The 25,396-nt window shown below is 43.1% G+C and overlaps 5 protein-coding genes and 1 long non-coding RNA gene across 6 annotated transcripts in view; all 6 read left to right on the forward strand.

Moving 5' to 3' along the window:
* Positions 1–3,250, forward strand: part of LOC121859029 — a 26,237-nt gene extending 22,987 nt beyond the window's left edge. Inside the window, exon 14 of the mRNA XM_042355690.1 lies at positions 1,272–3,250. Coding sequence (XP_042211624.1) covers positions 1,272–2,569 — 1,298 coding nt within the window. The 3' untranslated portion in view covers positions 2,570–3,250. The remainder of the gene's footprint in view (positions 1–1,271) is intronic.
* Positions 2,690–6,038, forward strand: LOC121859023 (gastrula zinc finger protein XlCGF8.2DB-like). Its single transcript, XM_042355686.1, has 2 exons — positions 2,690–2,926; positions 3,952–6,038. Exon 2 carries the CDS (start codon positions 4,089–4,091, stop codon positions 5,157–5,159), a length of 1,071 nt encoding a protein of 356 aa, XP_042211620.1. The 5' UTR covers positions 2,690–2,926; positions 3,952–4,088; the 3' UTR covers positions 5,160–6,038.
* On the forward strand, positions 6,038–7,911 carry LOC121859024 (zinc finger protein 175-like; the record flags this gene model as incomplete). Its single annotated transcript, XM_042355687.1, has 1 exon — positions 6,038–7,911. A coding segment is annotated over one exon (1,356 nt), but the record flags the coding sequence as incomplete, so codon positions are not given.
* Positions 7,912–8,972: 1,061 nt separating this feature from the next.
* LOC121859027 lies at positions 8,973–10,068 on the forward strand. The gene is made up of 2 exons (XR_006087597.1): positions 8,973–9,519; positions 9,625–10,068. It is a non-coding gene; the product is annotated as an uncharacterized LOC121859027 (long non-coding RNA).
* Positions 10,069–10,203: 135 nt separating this feature from the next.
* Positions 10,204–12,217, forward strand: LOC121859030 (oocyte zinc finger protein XlCOF26-like). Its single transcript, XM_042355692.1, has 2 exons — positions 10,204–10,236; positions 11,282–12,217. The coding sequence occupies exons 1-2, from the start codon at positions 10,204–10,206 to the stop codon at positions 12,215–12,217; spliced, it is 969 nt and encodes a 322-aa protein (XP_042211626.1).
* A 446-nt stretch (positions 12,218–12,663) lies between these two features.
* Positions 12,664–15,127, forward strand: LOC121859025 (zinc finger protein 28-like). The gene is made up of 2 exons (XM_042355688.1): positions 12,664–12,799; positions 13,257–15,127. Exon 2 carries the CDS (start codon positions 13,598–13,600, stop codon positions 14,474–14,476), a length of 879 nt encoding a protein of 292 aa, XP_042211622.1. The 5' UTR covers positions 12,664–12,799; positions 13,257–13,597; the 3' UTR covers positions 14,477–15,127.
* Positions 15,128–25,396: the final 10,269 nt, after the last annotated feature.

The raw sequence follows: 25,396 nt of genomic DNA on the forward strand, positions 1-25,396 counted from the left end.
CAGTATAACACCAGTGGTATAATTACACCTGTAGGAGTTAATGATCATAACACAGGTAATTACTGTGTAGTACAGTAGTTAAGGCCAATTAATATTATACCTCATTTGACCAATCACAACCATATTTACATTATCCTGTAATGCATTTGACCAATCACAACCCTGTTTACATTATCCTGTGATGCATTTGACCAATCACAACCCTGTTTACATTATCCTGTGATGCATTTGACCAATCACAACCCTGTTTACATTATCCTGTGATGCATTTGACCAATCACAACCCTGTTTACATTATCCTGTGATGCATTTGACCAATCACAACCCTGTTTACATTATCCTGTGATGCATTTGACCAATCACAACCCTGTTTACATTATCCTGTGATGTTTATTTGTTACCTCACGAAGATAAACATTTTATATATTTAACAAATTTTTTAACTGTGATTTATATTGACTTTTATGATGATTTGAAGGAAGTTGTTAATTTGTGATGGTGTTAGGTGTTAAATATGTGGTGTTAGGAGGTGTTAAATATGTGGTGTTAGGTGTTAAATATGTGGTGTTAGGAGGTGTTAAATATGTGGTGTTAGGTGTTAAATATGTGGTGTTAGGAGGTGTTAAATATGTGGTGTTAGGTGTTAAATATGTGGTAGATACGGCAGAACGAACAAACACACACACAAGATGGTCACTACAGGGACGACATTTTTAATATTTTATTTGGTTAACAACAGATGATTTTATTCAGTTCAGAGGCGACCCAAGATTATTTAACCTAATGCTAAAATGGTCTACCCTACCACTACCTTACCCTACCACTACCGTACCCTACCACTACCCTACCACTACCCTACCACTACGTGCCTACCACTACCGTACCCTACCACTACCCCTACCCCTACCACTACCACTACCCTACCCCCTACCCCTACACCACCTACCTACCCTACCACTACCCTACCACTACCCTACCCTACCCTACCCTACCCTACCCCTACAGTACCCTACCACTACCCTAACCTAACCTACCTCCCCAGGAAGCAATAGGGTGTTTTAATCATCAGGTGAAGTAAGTTGAGACTTTCTGTTCACCTTCAAGATCTTCGTTGAGTAAGACTCTGTGTGTGTGTGTGTGCGTGTGCGTGCCTGCGTACGTGCCTGCGTGCGTGCCTGCGTGCGTGCGTCCCTGCGTGCGTGTGTGTGTGTGGACCCCATACTGCACTGTGTCTCTCCCATCTCCCTTATGCTTGTGTCTCTTCCTTCCAGGGCGAGATTGTTGTCCTGGGGAAGAAAGAGACCTACGGGAGATGGAGAGAGACCCATTGTGTGATGATAGTGATGATGATGATGATGAGGAGGAGGAGGATTGTGATAGAGGCCACACAATAACTATATCAGATAAAGGTGTGCTGAGGGTTGAGGGGTATGGCGGAGGAGGTAGTTTGAGAGAGAGACACGTCGTTAAGAAACTCCGTAAGAGTGGCGACGATCGTTGGTTGAGAGGGTCTTACAAGTGCCCCAAGTGTGAGAAGGTCTTTACCACCAGACTTAAGATGGAGCGTCATCACCAGTACCTGCACCTGGGTATAGCGCCGTGGACGGGGAGTCACCTGTGCGAGGAGTGCGGCAAGACGTTCACTCAGAAGGTCGGGCTCAGGGTCCACCGCATGCACAAGCACGGAGACCCCAAACAGTTCCCGTGTTCGCTGTGTAGTTACGAGGCCGTCACCAAGGCCAAGCTCAAGAGACACCTCAGGAGTCACTCGGACGATCGGGTCTTCACGTGCGAGTTCTGCGGCCTGGCCCTCAAGACGTCGGACACCCACCGTAACCACCTGGCCCTGCACACCAACGAGGGCCGGTACCAGTGCGAGGTGTGTAAGAAAGCCTTCCACCACAAGCAGTACTACGAGGACCACTGCAGGAGCCACTTCGACGTGCGGGACTACAACTGCGACATCTGCCAGACCGCGTTCAAGACCAACAAGTCGTTGAGGACCCACGTGAGGGGCGTCCACCTCAACGACAAGCGCATAGTGTGCGACGTGTGCGGCGCGAGGTTCATGACCAACTACAACCTGCGGGGCCACATGAAGAAACACGCCCGGGCCGACCCCACCAAGCAGAAGTTCCGGTGCAACAACTGTTCCTACTTCTTCCTGGGTGAAGTCGGACTCAACACTCACAGGTGTATGGTGCACCCACAGTACAGACCCGTCCAGATCAAGATAGAGTCCGACGGCTCCTCTCCGGCCGTCTGCGACGGACGTAAGACCGACGGCCTCGAGGAGGAGCCCGACGGAGACGGGACGCCGTACGCCGCCGACATAGAACACGTCATCGTAGAGGGCCGGTCGGAGGCCACAGCCTACCAGACCCACGGCTCTCTCCTCACGGGGGACGAGGCCGGGGTGGAGGCCGTGGAGGCCGTGGTGGAGGACCGCGGCGAAGACGAACCCAGACAACACGTGAGCGTGATCCACGTGTACCACTGCGACGACTGCGGCGGCATGTTCACCTCCCACGACCTCTGGGCCGCTCACACGAAGACCTGTCCTCCTTGAACCGCCCGACCTTGTCACTAGTACAGGACCTGGTAACTACAAGGGGTACATCTGCTGTCTCATTTACAAGTGTACCCTGGTCACTCAAAAGTGGTCACTCATCAGCTGTACCTTAGTCACTCATCAGCAGTACCCTGGTAACTTATCAGCTGTACCTCAGTCACTCATCAACTGTACCCCGGTCACTCATCAGCCGTACCCCGGTAACTCATCGGCTGTACCCTGGTCACTCACCAGCTGTACCTCAGTCACTCATCAACTGTACCCCGGTCACTCATCAGCCGTACCCCGGTAACTCATCGGCTGTACCCTGGTCACTCATCGGCTGTACCTCAGTTACTCATCAACTGTACCCTGGTAACTCATCAGCTGTACCTCAGTTACTCATCAACTGTACCCTGGTAACTCATCAGCTGTACCTCAGTCACTCATCAACTGTACCCTGGGGTTGGGTCTTGTGGGGCAGACCTGACACGACTGATGGGGTATTATTTTTATTATTTTTCCAGGATTGAGAGAGTCATCCGGTTACCTGTCATTCCTGGAAGTGTTCTGGACCAATTGTTCCAGCTAATACTTGTGTATTTAACGTTAATAACCATACAGGTTGTGTATAAATTATCTAAATGGATGTATACTTTTTGAACACCCTGTATAGAGATTATAAAATGTGACAATTAATGAGACATATTTGGACACCCTGTATTTGTGGACTTCCTTCAAATTCTACCCAAAATATTAACTCAGGTCTGTGTTGTGGGTCAGTTGGTGTTATGGCCGCACATGTGATTCATGACACATATGGTCTCACAGTATACACACATGGTCTCACAGTTTACACATGGTCTCACAGTATACACACATGGTCTCACAGTATACACACATGGTCTCACAGTGTACACATATGGTCTCACAGTTTACATATGGTCTCACAGTTTACACATGGTCTCACAGTATACACACATGGTCTCACAGTATACACACATGGTCTCAGTGTACACATATGGTCTCACAGTTTACATATGGTCTCACAGTACACACACACATGGTCTCACAGTATACACACATGGTCTCACAGTATACACACATGGTCTCAGTGTACACATATGGTCTCACAGTTTACATATGGTCTCACAGTACACACACACATGGTCTCACAGTGTACACACATGGTCTCACAGTTTACACATGGTCTCACAGTATACACACATGGTCTCACAGTATACACACATGGTCTCACAGTATACACACATGGTCTCAGTGTACACATGTGGTCTCACATGTGACACAGTACAGTAGTGTGGTTGGTAGGCCCGCCTCCGCCCTCAAGGTGTGGATAGAGCCACATCCTGTGTCTGTCTGACGGCCGCCTCTCATTGCAGAACAGACGCCGGTGGCCGTAGAGGGCGGGGCGGAGGAGGAGGGAGCCAAGCACCAGCCGTCCGCAGTGGGGCGGCGGAGGCGTCCGGAAGGAGACACCAGGTGGATACGTCAGGAACACCCCTGCAGGGAGTGCCACATGGTGTTCAGTACACAGAGGAAGTTTGACTTACACTTTAGCCACGTGCACCTGGGCGTGGCTCCCTGGCAGGGGGAACACACCTGCGACGACTGCGGCAAGACCTTCACCCAGAAGATCAGCCTCAACGTTCACCGCATGTTCAAGCACGGAGCTCCGCGCCGCTACCGGTGCAAGAAGTGTACGTACGAGGGCCCCACCAAGCAGTACCTCAAGCGCCACATGAGGGTACACACCGACGAGCGGCAGTACGTGTGTCCCGAGTGCGGCAAGGGTCTCAAGACGGCGGAGTCCTACAGGAACCACCTGGTGATACACACCAACGAGGGCCGCTTCTTCTGCGACCTGTGCAGCAAGGCCTACAACCACAAGGGGGCCTACGAGGACCACCGCCGCAGCCACCGGGACGACCGCGACTACGCCTGTAACTACTGCGGCGCCGCCTTCAAGGCTTACAAGCACGTGGCGCGACACATACGGGCCGTTCACCTCAACGACAAGCGCTTCGTCTGCGACGTGTGCGGGGCCCAGCACATGACCGGCTTCAACCTGAAGGCCCACCTCAAGAAACACGGAGACATATCCGACCTGCCGTACGTCTACCGGTGCAACGGCTGCGACGCAAAGTTCAGGGGAGCCGAGGGACTCAAGACGCACATGAGAGTCGTGCACGCCGCGACCGTCTCCGTCCCCGAAGAACGGGGCAAGACGTCTCCGGTCAAGACCATCGTCACGCCCCACCCGACCCGTCGGCCCGTCAGGTTCGAGTACTCTCGCATATCCGGCGGCTCGCCGGAGGCCAAGACGGAGGACAACGTGGAGACCATCTACATAGAGGGAGACACCTACGTGATCTACGACGGCAAGAACAACGACGTGGTGTACGAGGTGTACAGCACCGTGGGTCAGGAGGAGCCAGAGCTGTCCGACCCCCTGTTGACCCCGGCGGAGTCGGGAGGAGAGCGGGTCATTAACGTGTTCTCCTGCGTCGTCTGCCACACCATGTTTACCTCCGAGGCTCTCCTACACCGACACCGGGAGGACGTGCACCCCAAGGAGGCCGCCCAGTAGTTACCCCACCGAGTGTTTGAACCAATCGCCACAAGACCAATTACTGAACTGAACATTGACCTAAATTATGCCCCAATTGACCTGCAGGATCTGTTAACCTAACCTAACCCCGTAGATAGCATTAAGGTCTTAAATCATCGGGTAACTGGGGTGTCTAATCTTCACGTTATCCATTATTTCATCCGAGGTTAGCGGTAGGTTAGCATTAGGTTAGATTAAGTTAAGTTGGGTTAGGTTAGGGTGCTTATGGGCTTCCTAATCTTCACATGATCCAAACCAACGACATGAACACACACAAGGAAATATTTAATAGAGGCAGAGTGAGTGAGAGAGAGAGATAGAGAGAGAGAGTGAGTGAGAGAGAGAGAGAGAGAGAGAGAGAGAGAGGGAGAGAGAGAGAGAGAGAGAGCACTCATTATTCAGTAGTGAGTGTGACAAGGAGACAATGATCCAATGAGTAGTTTACGGGGACAAATGATGTGTTAGTGATGGAACCTGGAATAAATTAGTTTGATATTACGCAATATAACTACAGTATGGGGTCGGACAATTTGCTGACGATAAGTGACGATGTTTTGGACAATTTGCTGACGATAAGTGACGATATTTCTAAAAATTTGTTGGTGATGAGTGACGATATTTTAAATGGATCTCAGAATAAATCAGTTGTGTATTATTGAACATCAATGTGGAATGATTATTTTCCCTCAGACCATTTTTAAGTATTTTTATTGAGGGCATAAAAGTGAAACATTCTTCAACATCTTCTGACATTATATTGTATGTGTGTTTATTTTATTAACAATGTTTAAACTGTGTGTGTGTGTGTGTGTGTGTGTGTGTGTGTGTGTGTGTGTGTGTCCTCAACACCTCTCTGACGGCCGCCTCTCATTACAGAACAGTTGGTGGTGGCTGGAGAGAGCAGGCATGAGAGTGTTGGGGATGTGGCCGCCAATAGGCCACTCGTGTGGCAACAACAGGCCGCCAATAGGCCACTCGGGAAACAACAGGCTAGCCGTAGGCTATTCGCAGGGCCACAGGCTGCCAAGAGGCCACTCGGGAACCAACACGTTGCCAAGAGGCCACTCGGGAACGAACAGGCCGCCAAGAGGCCACTCGGGAAACAACAGGCTAGCAGTAGGCTATTTGCAGGACAACAGGCCGCCAATAGGCCACCGAGGAACCAAGAGGCTGCCACACACCAGGCCAAACCTCCCGTACCGAAACACAAAGTTGTACAACGGAAAAGTTTGAAGAAGCCGAAAGGAAAGACGGAGAAGGAGGTGGGTGGTGTTGGAGATAGTGGTGGAGGTGGTGGTGGAGATAGTGGTGGAGATAGTGGTGGAGGTGAGGTGTGTCTGGAGTGCGAGCAGGAGTTTGGAACCAAATACGAGTTTGAGCTTCACATCAAAGAGGCCCACCTGGGAGTAGCACCCTGGAGGTCCGAATACCACTGCCAAGACTGTAACCAAGCGTTCGCCCACAAGATCAGCCTCAACGTTCACCGTATGTTCAAACACGGCGCTCCTCGACGCTACCAGTGCGATAAGTGTGACTACGAGGGCCCCAGACTCTACCACCTCAAGAGACACATGAAAGTTCACACCAACGAGCGTCAGTTCGTGTGTACGGCGTGTAACAAGGGGTTCAAGTCCGCCCAGTCGTACAAGAACCACGCGGTGATCCACACCAACGACGGGCGGTTCGTGTGCGAGGTGTGCAGCAAGTCTTATAACCAGAAGGGTATATTTGAGGACCACCAGAGGAGTCACAGCCAAGACAGAAGATACTCGTGCGACTATTGCAAGGTCGCGTTCAAGACCTACAAACACGTGGCTTGTCACATACGCGCCGTCCACCTCGACGACAAGAGATTCATCTGCGACCTGTGCGGCATTCGGCACATGTCCGGCGCTAACCTCAAGACGCACATGAAAACCCACAAGAACGCGAGCGAGTTACCGTACGTCTTCCACTGTAACGTGTGCGACGCCACGTTCAGGGGCTTTAACGGCCTCGCCACGCACATGAGAATCATCCACGCCGCGGACGCCGACGCGGGAGCCGGGAAACTAAAGACCCCGCACCCCACGAGACGCCCCAATGCGCTCAAGTACGGCATCGTGGACGCACCCAAGGTAGACGAGGACGCCGACGCGGAGAGCGTGTGCGTCGAGAGTGACGACTTGACCCTGTGTAAGATTAAACCTGAAGACATGGAGTTTGAAGTGTGATGAAGGTGATGACTATTGGTGATGACTTTGAAGTAAGATAATGATAACTTTTAGTATGATGTGTGACTCATTGACTCACACAATGAAGCATAATTGTATCTGATGAATACAATATAATACTCACACTAGGGAATGATTTTTGTGTCATAATATTTTGAATCCTAGTGTTTGGAGTCAATGGTTTGAGTCATAATTATTACTTGTTAGTTTTGTGTGTTTAGTTTGGTTTGGTTTTGAATATAAATATATACAGTGGCCCCTCGGTTAACGAACACAATTCATTCTAGAAGGTCCTTCGCTAACCGAAACCATTGTTTCGGTGGGATTTTGTGTAATTGGTTCCGGCTCACCGAAAATAACATACAAAGTAAAAAAAACTCGGTACGGTGCTCCCTCGGTTGACGAGTTACCTTCCATAAGATTCTTAACTGCGGTTAACGAGCAATCCCTCGATTAACGAGTTTCTTACGAGCCGACCTCGACGTGTTTTCGCTTGCATTTGGCAGTCCACCAGCTGCAGTATTAGTCCGCCAATACAGTAATCGGTTTTAGGGCTTAAATTCCTTACCCTTTTAGTAAATATCAAGAAGTTTATACTATTCAATAATTTTAAAAGTTTAATATTAAATTTTGTAGTAATTTTAACAATTATTGAACATAATTGAAGGTAAGGAAAGTAGTTTAATGCGCGCCATCCACCCTGGCAACACACCAAACAGGCGCCAGTCTCTCCGTCTTTTCCGTGGAGGTAACATCTCGCTTGAGACTCTTCAACTATATAGTTTTTTCTGTGTTTGCAAGCAAATTATTGGTCATTTTGACATTTATTTTACATATTGACAATATATAATGCAGTGCAGTGTTGATTTAAAGAAAATAATCTTGAATTACACCAAGAGAACTAAAATTTTATGGGTGAAATGGCACCATGGGGTGACTTCTCTTCCACCCCAATGCCTTCTCCTCCACCCCAATGCCTTCTCCTCCACCCCCATTCTAATTCCCATCATCATCCAGGAGCCTTCTACATACACACCTCAAAGCAAGTGTACTTTTCTACTTGTATTTTTAATTTAGGCAATTTTCGGCGAGCCGGAACAAATTACCTAAAAGCTCATCGAAACAACGGTTTCGGTCAACGAGCAACTTTCTAGAACGAATTGTGCTCGTTAACCGAGGGACCACTGTAAAGTACACTTACTTTGAGGTGTGTATGTAGAAGGCTCCTGGTTGATGATGATGGGAATTAGAAGTGGGGGTGGAGGAGAAATCACCCCACGCTTCATGCCGTCATTTCCCCCATAACATTTTAAGTTCCACTCGGTGTAATTCAAGATTATTTTCTTTAAATCAACACTGCACTGCACTATATATTGTCAATATGCAAAATAAATTTCAAAATGACCAATAATTGTACTGTAAAAACATAAAAATAGTTTATGTTCAAGAGAGCCACAAGCAAGATGTTAACTCCACTGACCAGAGATACAAACTGACGCCTTGCTGGGTGAGTCAAGTGGCTGATGGGCGCACCAAAAACTAGTTTCCTGCACTGCATTTATGTTAAATAAGTGTTAAAATGACTAAAAATTTTAATATAAAACTTGGAAAATTATTGAATAGTACAGCCTTCTTGATATTTGCTCAAATGGTAACGAATTTAAGCCCTAAAGCCGATTACTGTATTGGCGGACCAATACTCCAGCTGGCGAGTAAGCGAAAACACGTTGACGTGATTTCGTAAGAATTTCGTTAACCGAATTTTTTGTTCGTTAACCGAATTGAAGATTCTTATGGAAGGTAATTCGTTAACTGAGGGATCACTGTATATTTATGTATGTATGTATGTATGTATGTATGTATGTATGTATGTACAATAACTCGCTGTAAAATTAACTAAACACGACCTCTTTAGTACACACACACACACACATGCTCTCAGTTCTAACCAAATATTCTGTCATTATAATTGACTTAAAGTTCAAGGTATTGATTTGTAAAGGATTTATTATTACTTATTATAAGTAACTCAGATTTATTTAGTTTATTATGTTGATTTTGACAGAGATGTTCATTTGACTGATTGTTCATGAATCTTATAATTGTTTACGAAGAACGATCAGTAGGTGTAGGGATGGTGGCCATCAACAGTGGTAGTTAGCTGTATGGACAGTGGCCATCAACAGTGGTAGTTAGCTGTATGGACGGTGGCCATCAACAGTGGTAGTTAGCTGTAGGGATGGTGGCCATCAACAGTGGTAGTTAGCTGTATGGACGGTGGCCATCAACAGTGGTAGTTAGCTGAAGGGACGGTGGCCATCAACAGTGGAAGTTAGCTGTAGGCACGGCGGCCATCAACAGTGGAAGTTAGCTGTAGGCACGGCGGCCATCAACAGTGGAAGTTAGCTGTAGGGACGGTGGCCATCATCGGTGGTAGTTAGCTGTAGGGACGGTGGTCAGTGTTCCATATATAGAGATGGAACAAGGAACCTTTACCTACTGTGTAATAAAGAAATCATTATCCCATAAATTGGTATAATTTAAGTTTGGAAATAATTAATTACCATAATTATTGTATTAAAAAAGATTCTTGTTTAAAATATTAACTTTGTATTGGAACTTGATAAAATTTTCAATGGATTTAATTTCTTTATTAAAAATTTAAAGTAAATTTATCTATATGGATGTGAATTTTTTCTAAACCTTTTATACGAGTTAACCTGAGGATTTGGTGTTGTGTGGTGATAGTGGCGGTAATAGCAATCACCAACGATCATTATCATCTGGGCATTATTTGTGTGGGTTACCTAATGAGAGCTCTCCACGAAGACCCACCTCTTGCCGTCTGTCTTGTCAGGTTCGTAACTCTTAATGTCATTCTTGGCTCACCTACCACTGAGTCACCTACCACTGGCTCTCCTCCTCACCACATTTAGTCTCGTGCACCTCTAGGCCTAGTTAGTCTTTACCTATAGGCCTAGTTAGTTTTTTTCAGTCTCTTCACATACTCAAAGAGGAGTAGACTAGTAAACCTGCCATGTATGGTTGTGGGGCTCAGGTGTAGACTGTAGTAAACCTGCCATGTATGGTAGTGGGGCTCAGGTGTAGACTGTAGTAAACCTGCCATGTATGGTAGTGGGGCTCAGGTGTAGACTGTAGTAAACCTGCCATGTATGGTAGTGGGGCTCAGGTGTAGACTGTAGTAAACCTGCCATGTATGGTAGTGGGGCTCAGGTGTAGACTGTAGTAAACCTGCCATGTATGGTAGTGGGGCTCAGGTGTAGACTGTAGTAAACCTGCCATGTATGGTTGTGGGGCTCAGGTGTAGACTGTAGTAAACCTGCCATGTATGGTAGTGGGGTTCAGGTGTAGACTGTAGTAAACCTGCCATGTATGGTAGTGGGGCTCAGGTGTAGACTGTAGTAAACCTGCCATGTATGGTAGTGGGGCTCAGGTGTAGACTGTAGTAAACCTGCCATGTATGGTTGTGGGGCTCAGGTGTAGACTGTAGTAAACCTGCCATGTATGGTAGTGGGGCTCAGGTGTAGACTGTAGTAAACCTGCCATGTATGGTAGTGGGGGCCATACTAACTAACACCCAGCCTAGGCCATAAACAAACTATAACCATTTTTAACATAACTATGTGATTGGTCATTGATGAAGGTTACCATAGAATAACATGATGAACTTGGTGTAGTCCTGGATGGGAGGAAAACAACAATCATTACCCTGGTACATCTCTCATTAAGTTAGGTTAGGTTATTAGAGTGTTTAGGACAAGATACTGAGGTGTTAAAAGGTGACAGAGGTGTGTGTGAGGATGGGCAGTACACACTCCCTCTAGCTGCCACAGAGGAAGTACACAAACAGTTGTCGCCGACTCACAGGGCGTTGCGTTTCTCATTACAGACGCGAGGGAAGTACGCGAGACTGCGGAGGTGTGTTGTCGTTCTTGTCGCCGCGCGTTCCTCAACGTACAGCAGCTGCGCGGCCACAGGTGTCGAGGCCATCCTTCCGGGTGTAGGCAGTTCGCCTGTAACACCTGCGGTAAGACCTTCACCCAGAAGATCAGTCTGCAGTACCATAATATATACGTTCACAACGGGGAGAGGAAGGCCGCCTGTCCTCACTGCGATTACAAGGCTCCAGATAAGGCCAAGTTGTCGGTGCACCTCCGCACGCATTCCAAGTTGCGTCCGTTCGTGTGCCAGTCTTGCGGCGCCTCCTTCAAGTTCCGCTCCACGTACAGGTCCCACGTGGCCAGACACACCAACTCCGGGAACTTTGTGTGTTCCCAGTGTAATAAAGCATTCACGATGGCCTCCGAGCTGAAGGAACACTCTCGCATCCACGCCGTAGACCGACCCTTCTCGTGTACGCTGTGCGGCATGGCCTTCAAACAGAAGAAACGTCTGCGCGTGCACCACCGCGCCGTGCACCTGCGGGACAAACGCTACACCTGCATGGTGTGCGGCTCCTCCCACATCAACAACTGGAACTTACGCGCGCACATGAGGACGCACATACACGAGGACGCCCCTTACCCCAACGCGTGCGAGCACTGCGGCAGCACCTTCCGCGGCCGGGCGGGTCTGGCGGCCCACCTACGCCTACGACACGGCGAAGGCCAACAGGTCGTGGAGGTTGTGCCTCAAGAGGAGGAAGTCATAGAACACATCATTGACCCACAACAGGACATATTGGACACCAAGATGATCGAGGTGTTCTCCTGCACGACCTGCGGCCAACTGTGCGAATCACTCGACCACTTGACCTCGCACACACAACAGAACCACCAAGTGACCTACCCTGACCACCTCTGATACCAAACCCTGACCTCCTCTCATACCATACCCTGACCTCTCATACCATACCCTGACCTCCTCTCATACCATACCCTGACCTCTCATACCATACCCTGACCTCCTCTCATACCATACCCTGACCTCCTCTCATACCATACCCTGACCACCTCTCATACCATACCCTGACCACCTCTCATACCATACCCTGACCTCCTCTCATACCATACCCTGACCTCCTCTCATACCATACACCGACACTCACATAAACCAACGACCCGTGACCTGACACGTAACTATTCCACCTGTTAATTCATCCCTTTAACTGGTAAACCCATAACTAATACAGGATTTCAATACAGATTTTATGCTATATTTTACCATCAACGTTTCTGCATAAATCTGTCATCTGGTCAGATTTTAATACTCCAGCTATGAGAAAAATTAATAAAACTAAATCTGGGTAAAAAATCCTAAATGCAGATTTGTACAACGTAACCTATGAGCCAAAAAATAAAAATCTGTCTTGTAATTCTGTACAAATCCATTATACCAAGAATGAGGAAAATCTTACTTTGAAAATAATTTGTAAAGTCAGTAAAGGTAATAATTGTCTCTTATGTTGTTTAATATATAACTGATTATTGTTACTATAAATACAACTTGAGATTATGTATTTATTCTTTATCCTTCAGGTTAAGTTACGTTTGGTTAGGTTAGGTTAGGGTTTGGTTTGCTTAGCTTAGGTTGACCCAGGTTTATTGCCGGTTTATTACAGGTTTAAGGACTCCAGATGGGAGAAGTTTATGTGGAATTAACTAGTATTGACTGTTGCTAGTACGCATTATTGTTGTCTTTCATACACTCACTCAGTATGCACTCACCAGTCATACACTCATCCTAGCTACAGTCACTCGACATACACTTAACATACAGACACTTTACCAACTTGAGATGTGACCCCAATCCTTGCACATCTCTCTGTTACACATCTCTCTCCAGCACATATTATTAACACATCTCCAACACATACTATTAACAGACTAACATTCTTCCCCAGAGAGCGAGGAAGATCTCAACCAACCCCAGAGTAGCCCCAGACCCCTAGAGGGAGACGAAGGTCACCAACAAGCGGCGTCGTCTAGCCCCAAGTCGCAGAGTATCGGTCATCGCGGGCAGAATATCGGTTGCAAGTCGAGGACAGTCGGTCAAGGGTCAGGGTCGAGGAGCAGTTTTTCGTGCGACGAATGCGGGAAGGAATTCACCCAACGTCAGGCAGTTCGTTACCACAAGATCTGGAAACACAGCGGAGAGAGGCGCGGGCCGTGTCCTCACTGCCAGTACAAGGCGCCCGATGCCACTAAACTTAAGCTCCACATTAACAAAGTTCACCGTGGGTTTATGCCTTACAAGTGCAAGTTCTGCTCCAAACAGTTCAAGTGCCACTCCAACCACAAGGAACACGAGGCGAGACACCGGGGCGACGGGGACTTCGAGTGCGGCCTGTGCGGGATGAAGTTCGCCATCGGGTCGTCCCTGGAGCGCCACGCGCGTAACCACGGCGCGGACCGGCCGTTCTCCTGCGATCGCTGCGGCAAAACCTTCAAGGCCAAGACTCATTTGGAGAGGCACGTTAAATGTCTGCACCTACAGGAGAAGAAGGTGTCGTGTGAGGTGTGCGGTGCTGCTCACTTCAACAACTGGAACCTGAAGGTGCACATGAAGATGCATCAGGTATCAGCTCAAGACAATGGCCGCATCTGTAACATATGCAACTGTCTCTTTAGGAATAAGTCCGGCCTTATGGTACACATGCGTAAACAACACAACGCCACAGCCCTCCGTTCACCGCACAAACCCGACGCACAGACCGACGCGGCTCACACGGACACGGCTCACACCGGCACCAGACAAGACATGGCTCACACAGACACCAGACAAGACACAGACACCAGACAAGACCAACTGACCACAGACACCAGACAAGACCAACTGACCACAGACACCAGACAAGACCAACTGACCACAGACGGTACTTTAGAGTTAATGAACGAGGATCCATCTCTCACAGGAGACGACATAACACAACACACAACTATAGTCATACAAGATGGATCTTTACCACAGTTCAGTGATGGGTGTCAGCCAGAGCTCATCTATGACAACTTCTGTCAGTACACCTCCATGCATACCTTCGAGTTGTATCCTTGTGGCGAGTGTCTGGTGGTGTTCCAGTCTGAGGAAGATCTATTGATTCACCACCACACACACACACTATGAGGGGTGATTGTTGGTGGTCTAGACACACACACACATACACACACACACACACACTATGAGGGGTGACTGTTGGTGGTCTAGACACACATACACATCAACACCTCCCATCATCTGTCAGTCAATAAGATATATGAATTGTTATTATAATATTGATATACTCAGATTTTTATATATAGTAACAAATACAATATATCCTCCATATAATGAACTAATTAAAGCCGACCAATTCTGCTAAATTGGAGTCTCCGTTATTTTCGCTCGATTCAGTAAACTAATTTGCTAAATCGACCTCGATTTTGTTAAATCCCGTGCCAAAGGTGCCGCTCAGTGTGTGAGGTTTGCTTACATCCGCTCGGTGTGTGTCCTGCCGCCACCACTGGTGTTGTTCACTGCTACCTCCCAGTAACCTCTCAATCTATCACTTGGAAAAAAAAGTTTGGAAATAATTGAACAAACTATAACCAAACACCGGACCCCATAGTTTAAGGTAAGCCGTTAATAATGTTTCCATGTACGCATCACGTTTCTAAGGTGTGCGTATGTGTGAGCGTACTGTATGTGGCCTGTTGTCAATTCTCTTTGTATGGGCACACAAACGTACGTACATGTGGATATCTCACACTCAGGAATGAGGTAGGATAGAAATTCACAATGCGCTTTCTGTATATATATTGTTGTACAGCGCAGTGCTTAGGAGTGACTAGGTGAGGAGGTTTCTGAGTAGCTGTTGCTGGTCCAGTAGCCGAGTGTAGAATGGTCTCCCTGACATGAAATGCTAGTGACAGGGGGGAAGAATAAAGGGAGGATTGAAGTGAATTTTAGGAAGAGATAATAGGTGCAGTGGCTAAACACCGCTTGCGTGAGGGAGTATAAGTTGGAGGCAGCAGCAACTCGCCCGGACGCGGCAGGACAGAGTCAGGCAATAGAAGAAGTGTTTTGGAATTGTCCAAACTACAGACTCCAAATCTTAAATTCACTACATGACCAGACCTCTAATTTTACCCTAATTTCGACCGAACATTGAAAGACTACGGGTCAATATTTAGTATTGCAGTGGTCTCTTATGTCAAAGATGGAAGTTCATATATTTATTTATAGGTTTGATTTTGAAATGTCTTCTTTGGAATTTAGTATTTTACCACTTCTGGTGTTAGACATTACCAATGTAACGGGCCGAGTCTTCTCTTGTCATAATTTACCCTTCAGATATTCTTTTGTTATGATTCTTCAATTCTTTAGTTATAAGTATACTTTAGATTCTTATACAAGTAATTCTCTTGTCAGTTATGTATGTTCTTTATCTTAAACTTTCATGATATGTATATATGTATATATTTAATAATTTATATGCTGTATCATTAGTTCCACAATGTACATAAATGTCTTATGTTTCTTGTACTTTCCAAGTGTTTCATTCCGTTCATATATATTATATTCTCAGCTTCAATGTTCTTACCTTTCTGGAGTATACTGTTATATGTCTTTCTTATACATGGGTTAGTCTGGGGAACCATGTCACTCTTAGTACAACTCTTTTTATCCTTACACAGGGTAGCTGCCACCACCCAGACTTTTCATTATATAACATAACTCTTGGAAGGGTTTTGGGTAGTGTGGTAGATGTATAGGCATGTGAGTAAGTATTATTTTCTGGGAACCAATGTGTAGGAGGAGTAGAGTGGTGATACTCGTAGTTTACTAACTCAATATTTATTAACACAGTGGAGAAGATGCATCTTAGATTCACTCAGGCTAAACAGAACCACAATTAACTTATTAAGTCATCAAACACTTCAAGAACTTATTACCTCATTAACCACCTCCAAATACTTATTATACAACTCCAAGTACTTATACCATTTGACAACTATTATTTCTTTGACAAGTAAGATTTAGAAATGACTACACACTGTCAATAACACTGGACCCGCAGGTCTTACTTTAACAAGGAACAAATTACCTCCTCAATTCTTGGTTAGAACCTTATCCTCTCAGGTTATTCTTTCATGGTTACTACAGATGAATACATAACATACAATATTTCTTATCAGTTCACAAGGAACCATCTGGTACCTTGAACTCTCATTCAGGGGTTCAATACTTAACCCGGGATACTATATTTCTGGTAGTTATCCCTCCAAACATGGGCCCCATGCATTGCACCCAAGGAGGTTGACTCGTGGGAGAGTGGTGAGGGCGCTTCCTGGGGGAATCGTGTCCTGGGATTCTAAACGCGCCCCCTTAGAGACAGTCTTCAAGAACCATCTTGCCCATAGGTAGCTACCCACCCTCAGGAGAGTTGCTAACACACCCGCGTCTGGAGACGAAATCACAGAAGGAGTGAGTTTTCCTCGCGCCCAGGCATATTCCTACTAGAAAGACTAATTTTACTAACAATAGGCCCTCTATTCAAAGTAGTCAGTGGACACCTAGCTGTGACCGTCAGTGTCACAGATCAGGTTAATTTTCTACATCTATATTAATGATTTAATCAGAGATTGAGTTTGTCAGTAAAGAGGTGAAATTGAGTTATATATGCGTTCTCAACTCTATGGCCTGACCGCAAACACATCCCAGGTCAAACGGCCATTAAGTCTTGGAGAATTTTGAGTTTGACAGGAACTGTTCAGAAGATTAATGACTTTCTTAAATAGACAACTGACATTAACTAAACTATGAACATCAGATTCTCTGATGTCGGGGCAACAAACTAATATAACTTCAGTAGCCATCAGAGACTCATGGGTATCCCCACGGACGACCTAAAATACGTCACTCTAGCTGGCAAACTCAACACTTGGTTACTTGACAAGTCTTACTAACAATAAGGACAGTTGAAGTGTTCTACCCCACTCACAATGGATCTTGACTGTTCCAACTGTAAACAGACATATCTAAGTTGACTCAAGACAAGGGTGTTCTCTCTCACTCAAATTCATTATATAGAGACGTTGGTTTGAGTAAGTCAGAGGAAATGGGATAACGGAGGACTGAGGCGTCTTGAAGTGATGAGAAAACGGACTCCTCAGATGGATGACTCAAAATAAAAGCAGAGTTACATGTTTTATGGGCTATTGAGCGTAATATGAATCAATTGATTTTGGCGTTAACTGACGTGTAAGACCGTGGTCGTTACAACGGGTTAAGACTTTGGTAGGCCTTAGGCACCTCCAAGATATGGGGCCCCATTTGACATCATATTCACTAATAACACAAGCTAGTACCTAATTATAAAATGTGATGTCGAAAGAATAAGATTCAGTGATGTTTGCCATGAATTGAGTCAAAGAAAATGGGTTAGATCAGCTGTTGTTATACAGTACAGAAATATATTTGTTAACAAGAAGCACAGCTAGTTGGTGGACACTAATAGGATTAAGTAATAAATAAATGGGGAAAAAATACCTCAGTATCAATTTAATAATAACCTGTAGAAAAAGGGAAAGAAAAGTTCTCGTTATATTTTTCGTAGGCCCTAGGAGGAGGTGGTGTGTGGACTGCCTCTCTTGACTTACTCGTTTATGATCATTTTTCGTGTTGAATTTATTGATTTGATTTGATTTATTTGTTTTCGTCTTCGTTAAAAACTGCTACAAAGTAATTTAAATCTCGCATAGTAACGGTAATATATTAGTGATAAGATAATTATTGAATTGTTGTTTAAGTACCGTAAAGAGTCGTTCCAGTGCTTGTTTGATAGTTCGCTCGTTAGTTTATTTATTACTTCCAATAAAGGTCACCAAGGTTTTATTTTAGAGTAATAAGATAAATTAGAATATAATTGATATACGTCATTATTCTAACATCAACAACGATTTATACGATAGAGAATTAAAAATAAATAAATTTTGGCGATATGGCAACATGTATGGGGCAGCTGACAGCCACTATCTGACTCGCTGTTCGTCTCCGGGTCGTGATCAAGATGGACGTGTGGATTATTCCTTCATTTTTGACAATTTCCTTACAAACTTGATACTCTTTCGGTGTTATATACTGATATAAGTGGAAGTGTTCGGTGTTGTGAAGTGCTGGAGGACTCGTAACGTGAAGTGTTGTAGTGTTCGGTGTTGTGAAGTGCTGGACGTGAAGTGTTGTGTTAATATATGGGAAATATTGGTTAAAAGGTGAAGTGACCTGACGTGACTCAATGAGATTAGAGGATATTTGTCACTGATGCCAAGTGAAGTGTTATGGGCCCATAACTTGATTGGATTAATGGAAATAAATAGTGTTAACGGAGGTAGTGAACCTAATTGAAGGTTAAAGAAAAATTTACGCGTGGAATCCCCTTTTTCTAGTGAACATTAAAAGTACGACGAGGTACCGTAGTGAATTTTCCAAGTGTCCTTTTTGAAGTGAAGTCAATTAAAACATGTGGGAACTACAAGAGTATTCACCACAGTTAACTACACCAGGACTTGATTCACCCTCCGCCAGGACCTGATTCACCCTCCGCCAGGAATTTAAATTAAGGTATGATTAAAACTTTGGTTTGGTTAGGTATGGTTAGTGTTATGCCATCTATTACAATTGGCACACAGAGCTATTAAAATTGTTATGGGTTAATACGTCTGACTCGCCGCTACCCCTAGCAACATCATCAAATACAATATCATATCAGTACACTTTACATTGAGAAACATTAAGAAAATCTAACATTAAACCTTACCAACACACACAGTAGGTTTAGGTCTGGTTTTGTTGGGGTTTTGACTCGTGTATAACGAAAAACCGTCCCTGCCTATTAGGTTTATGGACATGAAGGTTATGAATGGATAATAATCACAATTTTACATTAGACAAATTTATGATTATCTAAGGACGATGAAACGGGCTGTGATTATGGAATTTTTCGTTGAATTACTATCCTTCCGGCAAACATTAAGAGTCTTTGAGATTTTATTGACCGCTACACCTATGGTTAACGAGTGAGTTTCTTTATAGAAAGTTGATATATTTAACTGAAGGGATGAAGGTCGCTACGGTGGCTGAGGTGTAACCACGGCTTGTTCAACAGAGCGAGTTTCTTCCTCATCCAACTAATTATTAGTTTGGTCTTAAAAACCGGTGTGTGTTGTTAAAGTAATGATTATAACTTACTACAGGGGCACACTTTGAACTCAGTTTTTGTCGATTATTTTTAGAATGTGACTTGAATGTAGCTGTAGTTTAACGGAGTGTTCAGGTGTTTGAGATGAGTAAAAAATGTTCTGGATTTACTGAGGTCACGATATGTAGTCTGTAGGCTGGTCGCTTCGGGGTGGTAAAAGTCTCAGGAAAGCTTTGATATTATCGGAAAACGAATCACGGAGAACAGGTAAATTTTGATATGTATCACTTAGTGTTTTATTTAATTTTAAAATCAAACTTTAACCATTAATGATTTGTGTCAGGTTGTTGGAGAGACGAGGGCACTGGGGCCACCAAGTACTTGTTCTTTATTCTCAGCCTCAATACCAAACCCTCAGATACAAGTAACCTAAACAAGATCCATGAACAGTCCCGTAGAGTAATTATATAAACGTATTCTTCAATTAATTTTCTTATTTTTTAATGTCAGTTTTTTCTGTTATGTTCTTAAGATGTCTGCGTATTTGTGACTGAATTTATTGACGATGAATTGAAACATATTCGTTCCATTGCACAGAAACTCGGGTATCCTTCTGTGTTTGTTGATCGTTGTTTTAAAAGGGCTAAATAATCCTTTCATTCCTCTCAAACCCGACAAATTCCTACACTTAAGAATATTCTGACTCTGCCCTATCGTAATGAATTTGTCCCGTTAGTTCGGTCCCTAAAGCTGCCAAATATTAATGTTGTTTTCATGTATGACTCAACCATTACCAATATGTTAATAAGAAATAGCAAGTGTAATAGCAAATGTAATTGTAATTATGTAGGACAGACAGGAAAAACACTGCAGCTCAGAATCAAACAACACCTTAGCAGTGCCCTGTTGGTTCATGTTAGGAGTAATAATCATCCCATTACTTGGGGGAAAAAGCTTAGAAGTATTCAAATCATCTTGTGTCACAGGAAGACTTCTGGTTGAAGCTAGTTTGATTAAGGAATTAAAATCAATAAACCTTAGTGATGCTCACTTCAAAACTGATAATATGTTACATAAATTTATCTGTACACCCTCCTACACATCCCTACACCCTCCTACACATCCCTATCCATCCTTACACATCTTCGGCACCCTCTTTACACCTTCCTACACATCTCTACACCCTCCTACACATCTCTACACCCTCCTACACATCTCTACACCCTCCTTATACATCCCTACACCCTCCTACACATCCCTATCCATCCTTACACACCTTCGGCACCCTCTTTACACCATCCTACACATCTCTACACCCTCCTACACATCTCTACACCCTCCTACACATCCCTATCCATCCTTACACATCTTCAGCACACCCTTTACACCCTCCTACACATCTCTACACCCTCCTACACATTTAAAGAATTTTTAAAACTAGCTTTAAATGATTGTTTGTTTTTATTTAATAACAAAGCTTTAAACAATGTGATGGTGTTGCTATGGGTTCACCTTTAGGTCCCACGTTGGCCAACGCTTTCCTCTGTCACCACGAGAAGCTTTGGCTTACCGAATGTCCCCCCCAATTTAAGCCTTTGTTCTATCGTCGGTTTGTTGATGACACTTTTTTAATTTTCAGATCACTTGATCACGTCCCTATGTTCCTAAATTATTTAAATTAAAAAATGGCAACATCAAATTTACTTGTGAATTGGAAAAGGAAAATATTCTTCCATTCCTTGATGTTAATATCCACCGTCTTCATAATAGTTTCGAGACAGCCTTATACAGAAATCAACTTTCACTGGTTTGAGTTCAAATTTTTCATTTTTTATTCCTCTTCATTACAAACATAATCTAGTACGTACTCTTACCAACAGAGCCTTCAATATCTGTTCAAGCTATTTCCACTTGGACATTGAACTAAAATACATAAAGTAACTACTCTTTAGTAATGGCTTCACTAAGAGATTTACAGACACTTACATTGGCAAAACCCTAATTAGGTTTTTTAGTCCCACACAGCCTCAAATCCACACTGTCCCTAAATATTCTATCTCACCATCCCGTACACAGGACCACTCAGTTTCACCCTTAGAAATAAACTTAAGAAGCTTTTCAATGAATTCTATCCACAAATTTCTCTTAGACTAGTTTTTAAAACCCAGAGTTCAATTAAGAAATTATTTAAAATTAAAGACACCATACCCACACACCTGCAATCTTCAGTCGTTTATCAATTTACGTGTGCAAGCTGTAGGGCAGCATATATAGGTAAAACTAAAGACATTTGATAACTTTTGGATAGGTTTAGATTTACATCTTAAGCCGTTTTCATAATTTTTTTTTGTCCATCACCATATTTGTATTTTATTCATCAAAGGAAATGTACTGTTGAATAAAGAGAAGGAAACAGTGATATATGCCTCTTGGGTGAGACTCGATAGTGACTGAGTTAATACATTACATTGTTTAATACATCAATAAAATTGTTTCAGTTAGCCTTACCACTACCTCGGCAACCACAACATAATTGTGTTTTGTAGTCCTTATTATGTAGAGATGTTAAATGTTGGTTGTGTTAGTACTATGATTCATAAAGCAGCCTGTTTAATGGACGCACATACATTCTATATCTAATACAATATTTTTTTGTTTTACAGAAAGGGGTTAAGGTAAGTGCAAGTTACCTGTTTGAGCTTAGCTGATTAACGTAACATCCAGAATTAAATGTCATCATTATTATTATTATTATTATTAGTAATATTTTTAATTTGAGTTTCTAGAGTATTGTAGGTCCATAAACCACATATTTGTGATTTGTTGACCCGTGAGCCTTGATGTGTCAGGGGAGGATATTACTGTAGATGTTCTCTGTAGTGTACTAACACCTGCCCCGCCAGTGCTGGAAACGTATAACGGTGCCAACTTCAGGTAGTGAGACACACTGAGGCTTATTACAGTAAAATGTTCAGCTTTAGGGATCAGTTCTACTAACAAGGTCTGTGTTGTGTTGTAGTCGACACAGATGAGTAGTATTTTTATGTCACTTTACCTCAAGATGCAAAGAAGACAAAGTGAAGAAACAGGTACCAAGTTTGGAAGAAAAGGACTGAGACTCTACCTCCGCCCAACACACATAAGGTAAACTAGTTGTTTTGTGTTTACATAACTGAAGGGTGAAGCATTATATTCACTTGAATTGAAAAAATATTTGCTGATAAACGACAACAGTTGTCTCCCCTAGTTACATGGCGGTCAGCGTTTTATCGGTACATGCACTCGATCTATTAATTCAGTTTAAATTAAGTTTTCCAATATTTTTGAGACTTTGTGACACCAAATACTAGTCGAGAAGTGATTGGCAGTCCGATTTATTCATCTAGGAACATTATTTGACTTCATTGCGGCTATATTTGGGTAATTAGTCGGACCGCTATTTCACATATGTCTACATTACATGTCCCACCTGTGCCAGACATCTGCGTCATGACACTTGTATAGCAAAACTTTCCCTATACTTATAACATATACAAATCAACAAACGTTCATATCATGTGATCTTTAATTTAGGGATGGTGAATCGGCTGCTTGTCCAATTAACCAGTCCGTTCACACATATTTATATTTGGGTTTTAAGTAACGAAACCCAAACGGTAGTTCCTTTGTTTTATTATAAAAGGTTGTAGATATAATTCCTGAGTGTATATCAACCGTAAGTCTCACTGTCTAGGAGTGAATGAGAAAGGGACGGCGTTTATGTCACGTCCTTATGATACGAGTTGAGGTGAGCTACTGAAGCTTAAGGGTATTGCAGTGCGTGCTTACAGAAATGTTGAGCTATGGGTCTTGTCCTCTTGGGTGAGTTGCCTATTACAATGGGTCCAGCTAGTAGAAAATGGGAAATTGTCCAGTGTGACGTAGAAGGTCGATATAGGGTGGTTGAAGGAGGCGTGTGTTGAAGGTGGATATCGAGTGAGGATTTGTATTAGCTTTTAATTATTACGTTGATGTGTGTTTAAGGTGTAGTATCTTGGGTTATTTAATGAAGAGTCACACGGTCTGTCTGGCTGGGTCTTTATTCTCTGTTCTCGGTCACAATGTGCCTAACACATTTCGTAAGAAGTAACATAATATATACATTCAATTAATGCAGCATATAAACATACATATATATAACATAAGGTTACAAGTTTGGTTACCAACCTTGAATCGGCTGCTTGTCCAATTAACCAGTCCGTTCACAGATATTTATATAAATTTATATAATTTATTTTTATTTTTTTCTATATAAAATTTTTTTATATAAAAATATTTTATTTTATCTAAAATTGTTGTTTTTATATAATTTTTTTTTATATAAAATATTTTTTTGTATAAATAAAATTTTTTTTATATATAAAAATATTTTTTTTATATAAAAATTGTTTATTTTTTTATATAAAATTTTTTTTCTATAAAAATTTTTTTTTAATAAAATTTTTTTTTGTATATAAAAATATTTTTTGTTATATAAAATTTTTTTTTATATATATTTTTTTTATGTCACGATTGTGTCTCTTCCAGCCACGACGTTTACCTCCTCGTCTCCACGCAGTCGGTCACTTCCACCGCTGCCGTTAATCACACCTAAGGCAATTGTTGCCATTTTTTGTTTTTGTCCCTCTGGTGCCATTAATCACATGTTATACTCGATCAGGGGACTTTGATATACTCAATTAGGGGACTTTGTTATACTCGATCGGGGGATTTTGTTTTACTCGATCAGGGGACTTTGATATACTCAATTAGGGGACTTTGTTATACTCGATGAGGGGGCTTTGTTATATTAGATCGGGGGACTTTGTTATACTAGATCAGGGGACTTTGTTATACTCAATGAGGGGACTTTGTTATACTCGTTCAGGGATTTTTATTATACTCGATCAGGGGACTTTGTTATACTCAATCAGGGGACTTTGTTATACTTGATCAGGGGACTTTGTTATACTCGATCAGGGGACTTTGTTATACTCGATCAGGGGACTTTGATATATTAGATCGATTTACTTAAATATCAGGTTCTGAAATACGTGTATGGAAACAAAAAATTAGTAAATAAAGGGAATAAAATAAATATAAGTAAGCCTTTAAGAATTTAATTGAGTTAAATATTAACACAATAAAGAGCCTCGTAGGCTGTCACAACAGTTCTATCGAAACTTTTAAGACACAAGTATTACAAAACATGTTATCAAAATAATAAATAAAACATTGGATTACGTTAACACTGCTAAACATATAAAACTATCGCAAATTCTTCTCGTGAAATATACTGAATTGCCAGATACAACCTAAGCAAATATGATGGACACAAACAGAGACATAAATAGGTACTCACATAGATATACCGTGGTGGCGTAGGAACAACACAAAATAAATTAAGTTTTAGTAACAAGTGACACACAAAGGATGTGGACTGTATGACAAAAGAGGAACGTTGACTCAAGTCAGTTGGTGGGTCTATATATAAGGTCGGTTCCTGCGACCCGCAGTGGGTCAATTTTAACATTGATACAGATGGTCGTTAGAAGACAAAGTCACTGAATTTTGTAATACAAAATAAAAAAGAAATAAGATGGGCTTGAACAAATAATGACAGTAAACCTTAACTGCTTTAGGGTAGGTGACTACAGTCTCTCTGATAGAACTATATCTATTACAGGAATAATATGGAACATGAGACATGTTATATATATAAAAAAAAAGAAAAAAAATACGACACGATTTCAGCAACAACTCGTTCAGGGAACTTTGTTATAATCAACCCAATCAGGACTTTATTATACTAGATCAGGGGGACTTTGTTATAATCAATCAAGGGACTT

Source organism: Homarus americanus, unplaced genomic scaffold (genome assembly GCF_018991925.1).
Source record: "Homarus americanus isolate GMGI-L3 unplaced genomic scaffold, GMGI_Hamer_2.0 scaffold50427, whole genome shotgun sequence".
In the NCBI taxonomy this organism is placed as follows: Eukaryota; Metazoa; Arthropoda; class Malacostraca; order Decapoda; family Nephropidae; genus Homarus; species Homarus americanus.

Excerpts from the sequence above, each read along its gene's own strand:
- LOC121859030 (XM_042355692.1), top strand. The coding sequence starts at position 10,204 with ATGAGAGCTCTCCACGAAGACCCACCTCTTGCC. Across the intron at positions 10,237-11,281 it reads ACGAAGACCCACCTCTTGCC|GGCGTTGCGTTTCTCATTAC; the intron begins GTCTGTCTTGTC and ends GCCGACTCACAG.
- LOC121859025 (XM_042355688.1), top strand. The coding sequence starts at position 13,598 with ATGCCTTACAAGTGCAAGTTCTGCTCCAAACAGTTCAAGTGCCACTCC.
- LOC121859023 (XM_042355686.1), top strand. The coding sequence starts at position 4,089 with ATGGTGTTCAGTACACAGAGGAAGTTTGACTTACACTTTAGCCACGTG.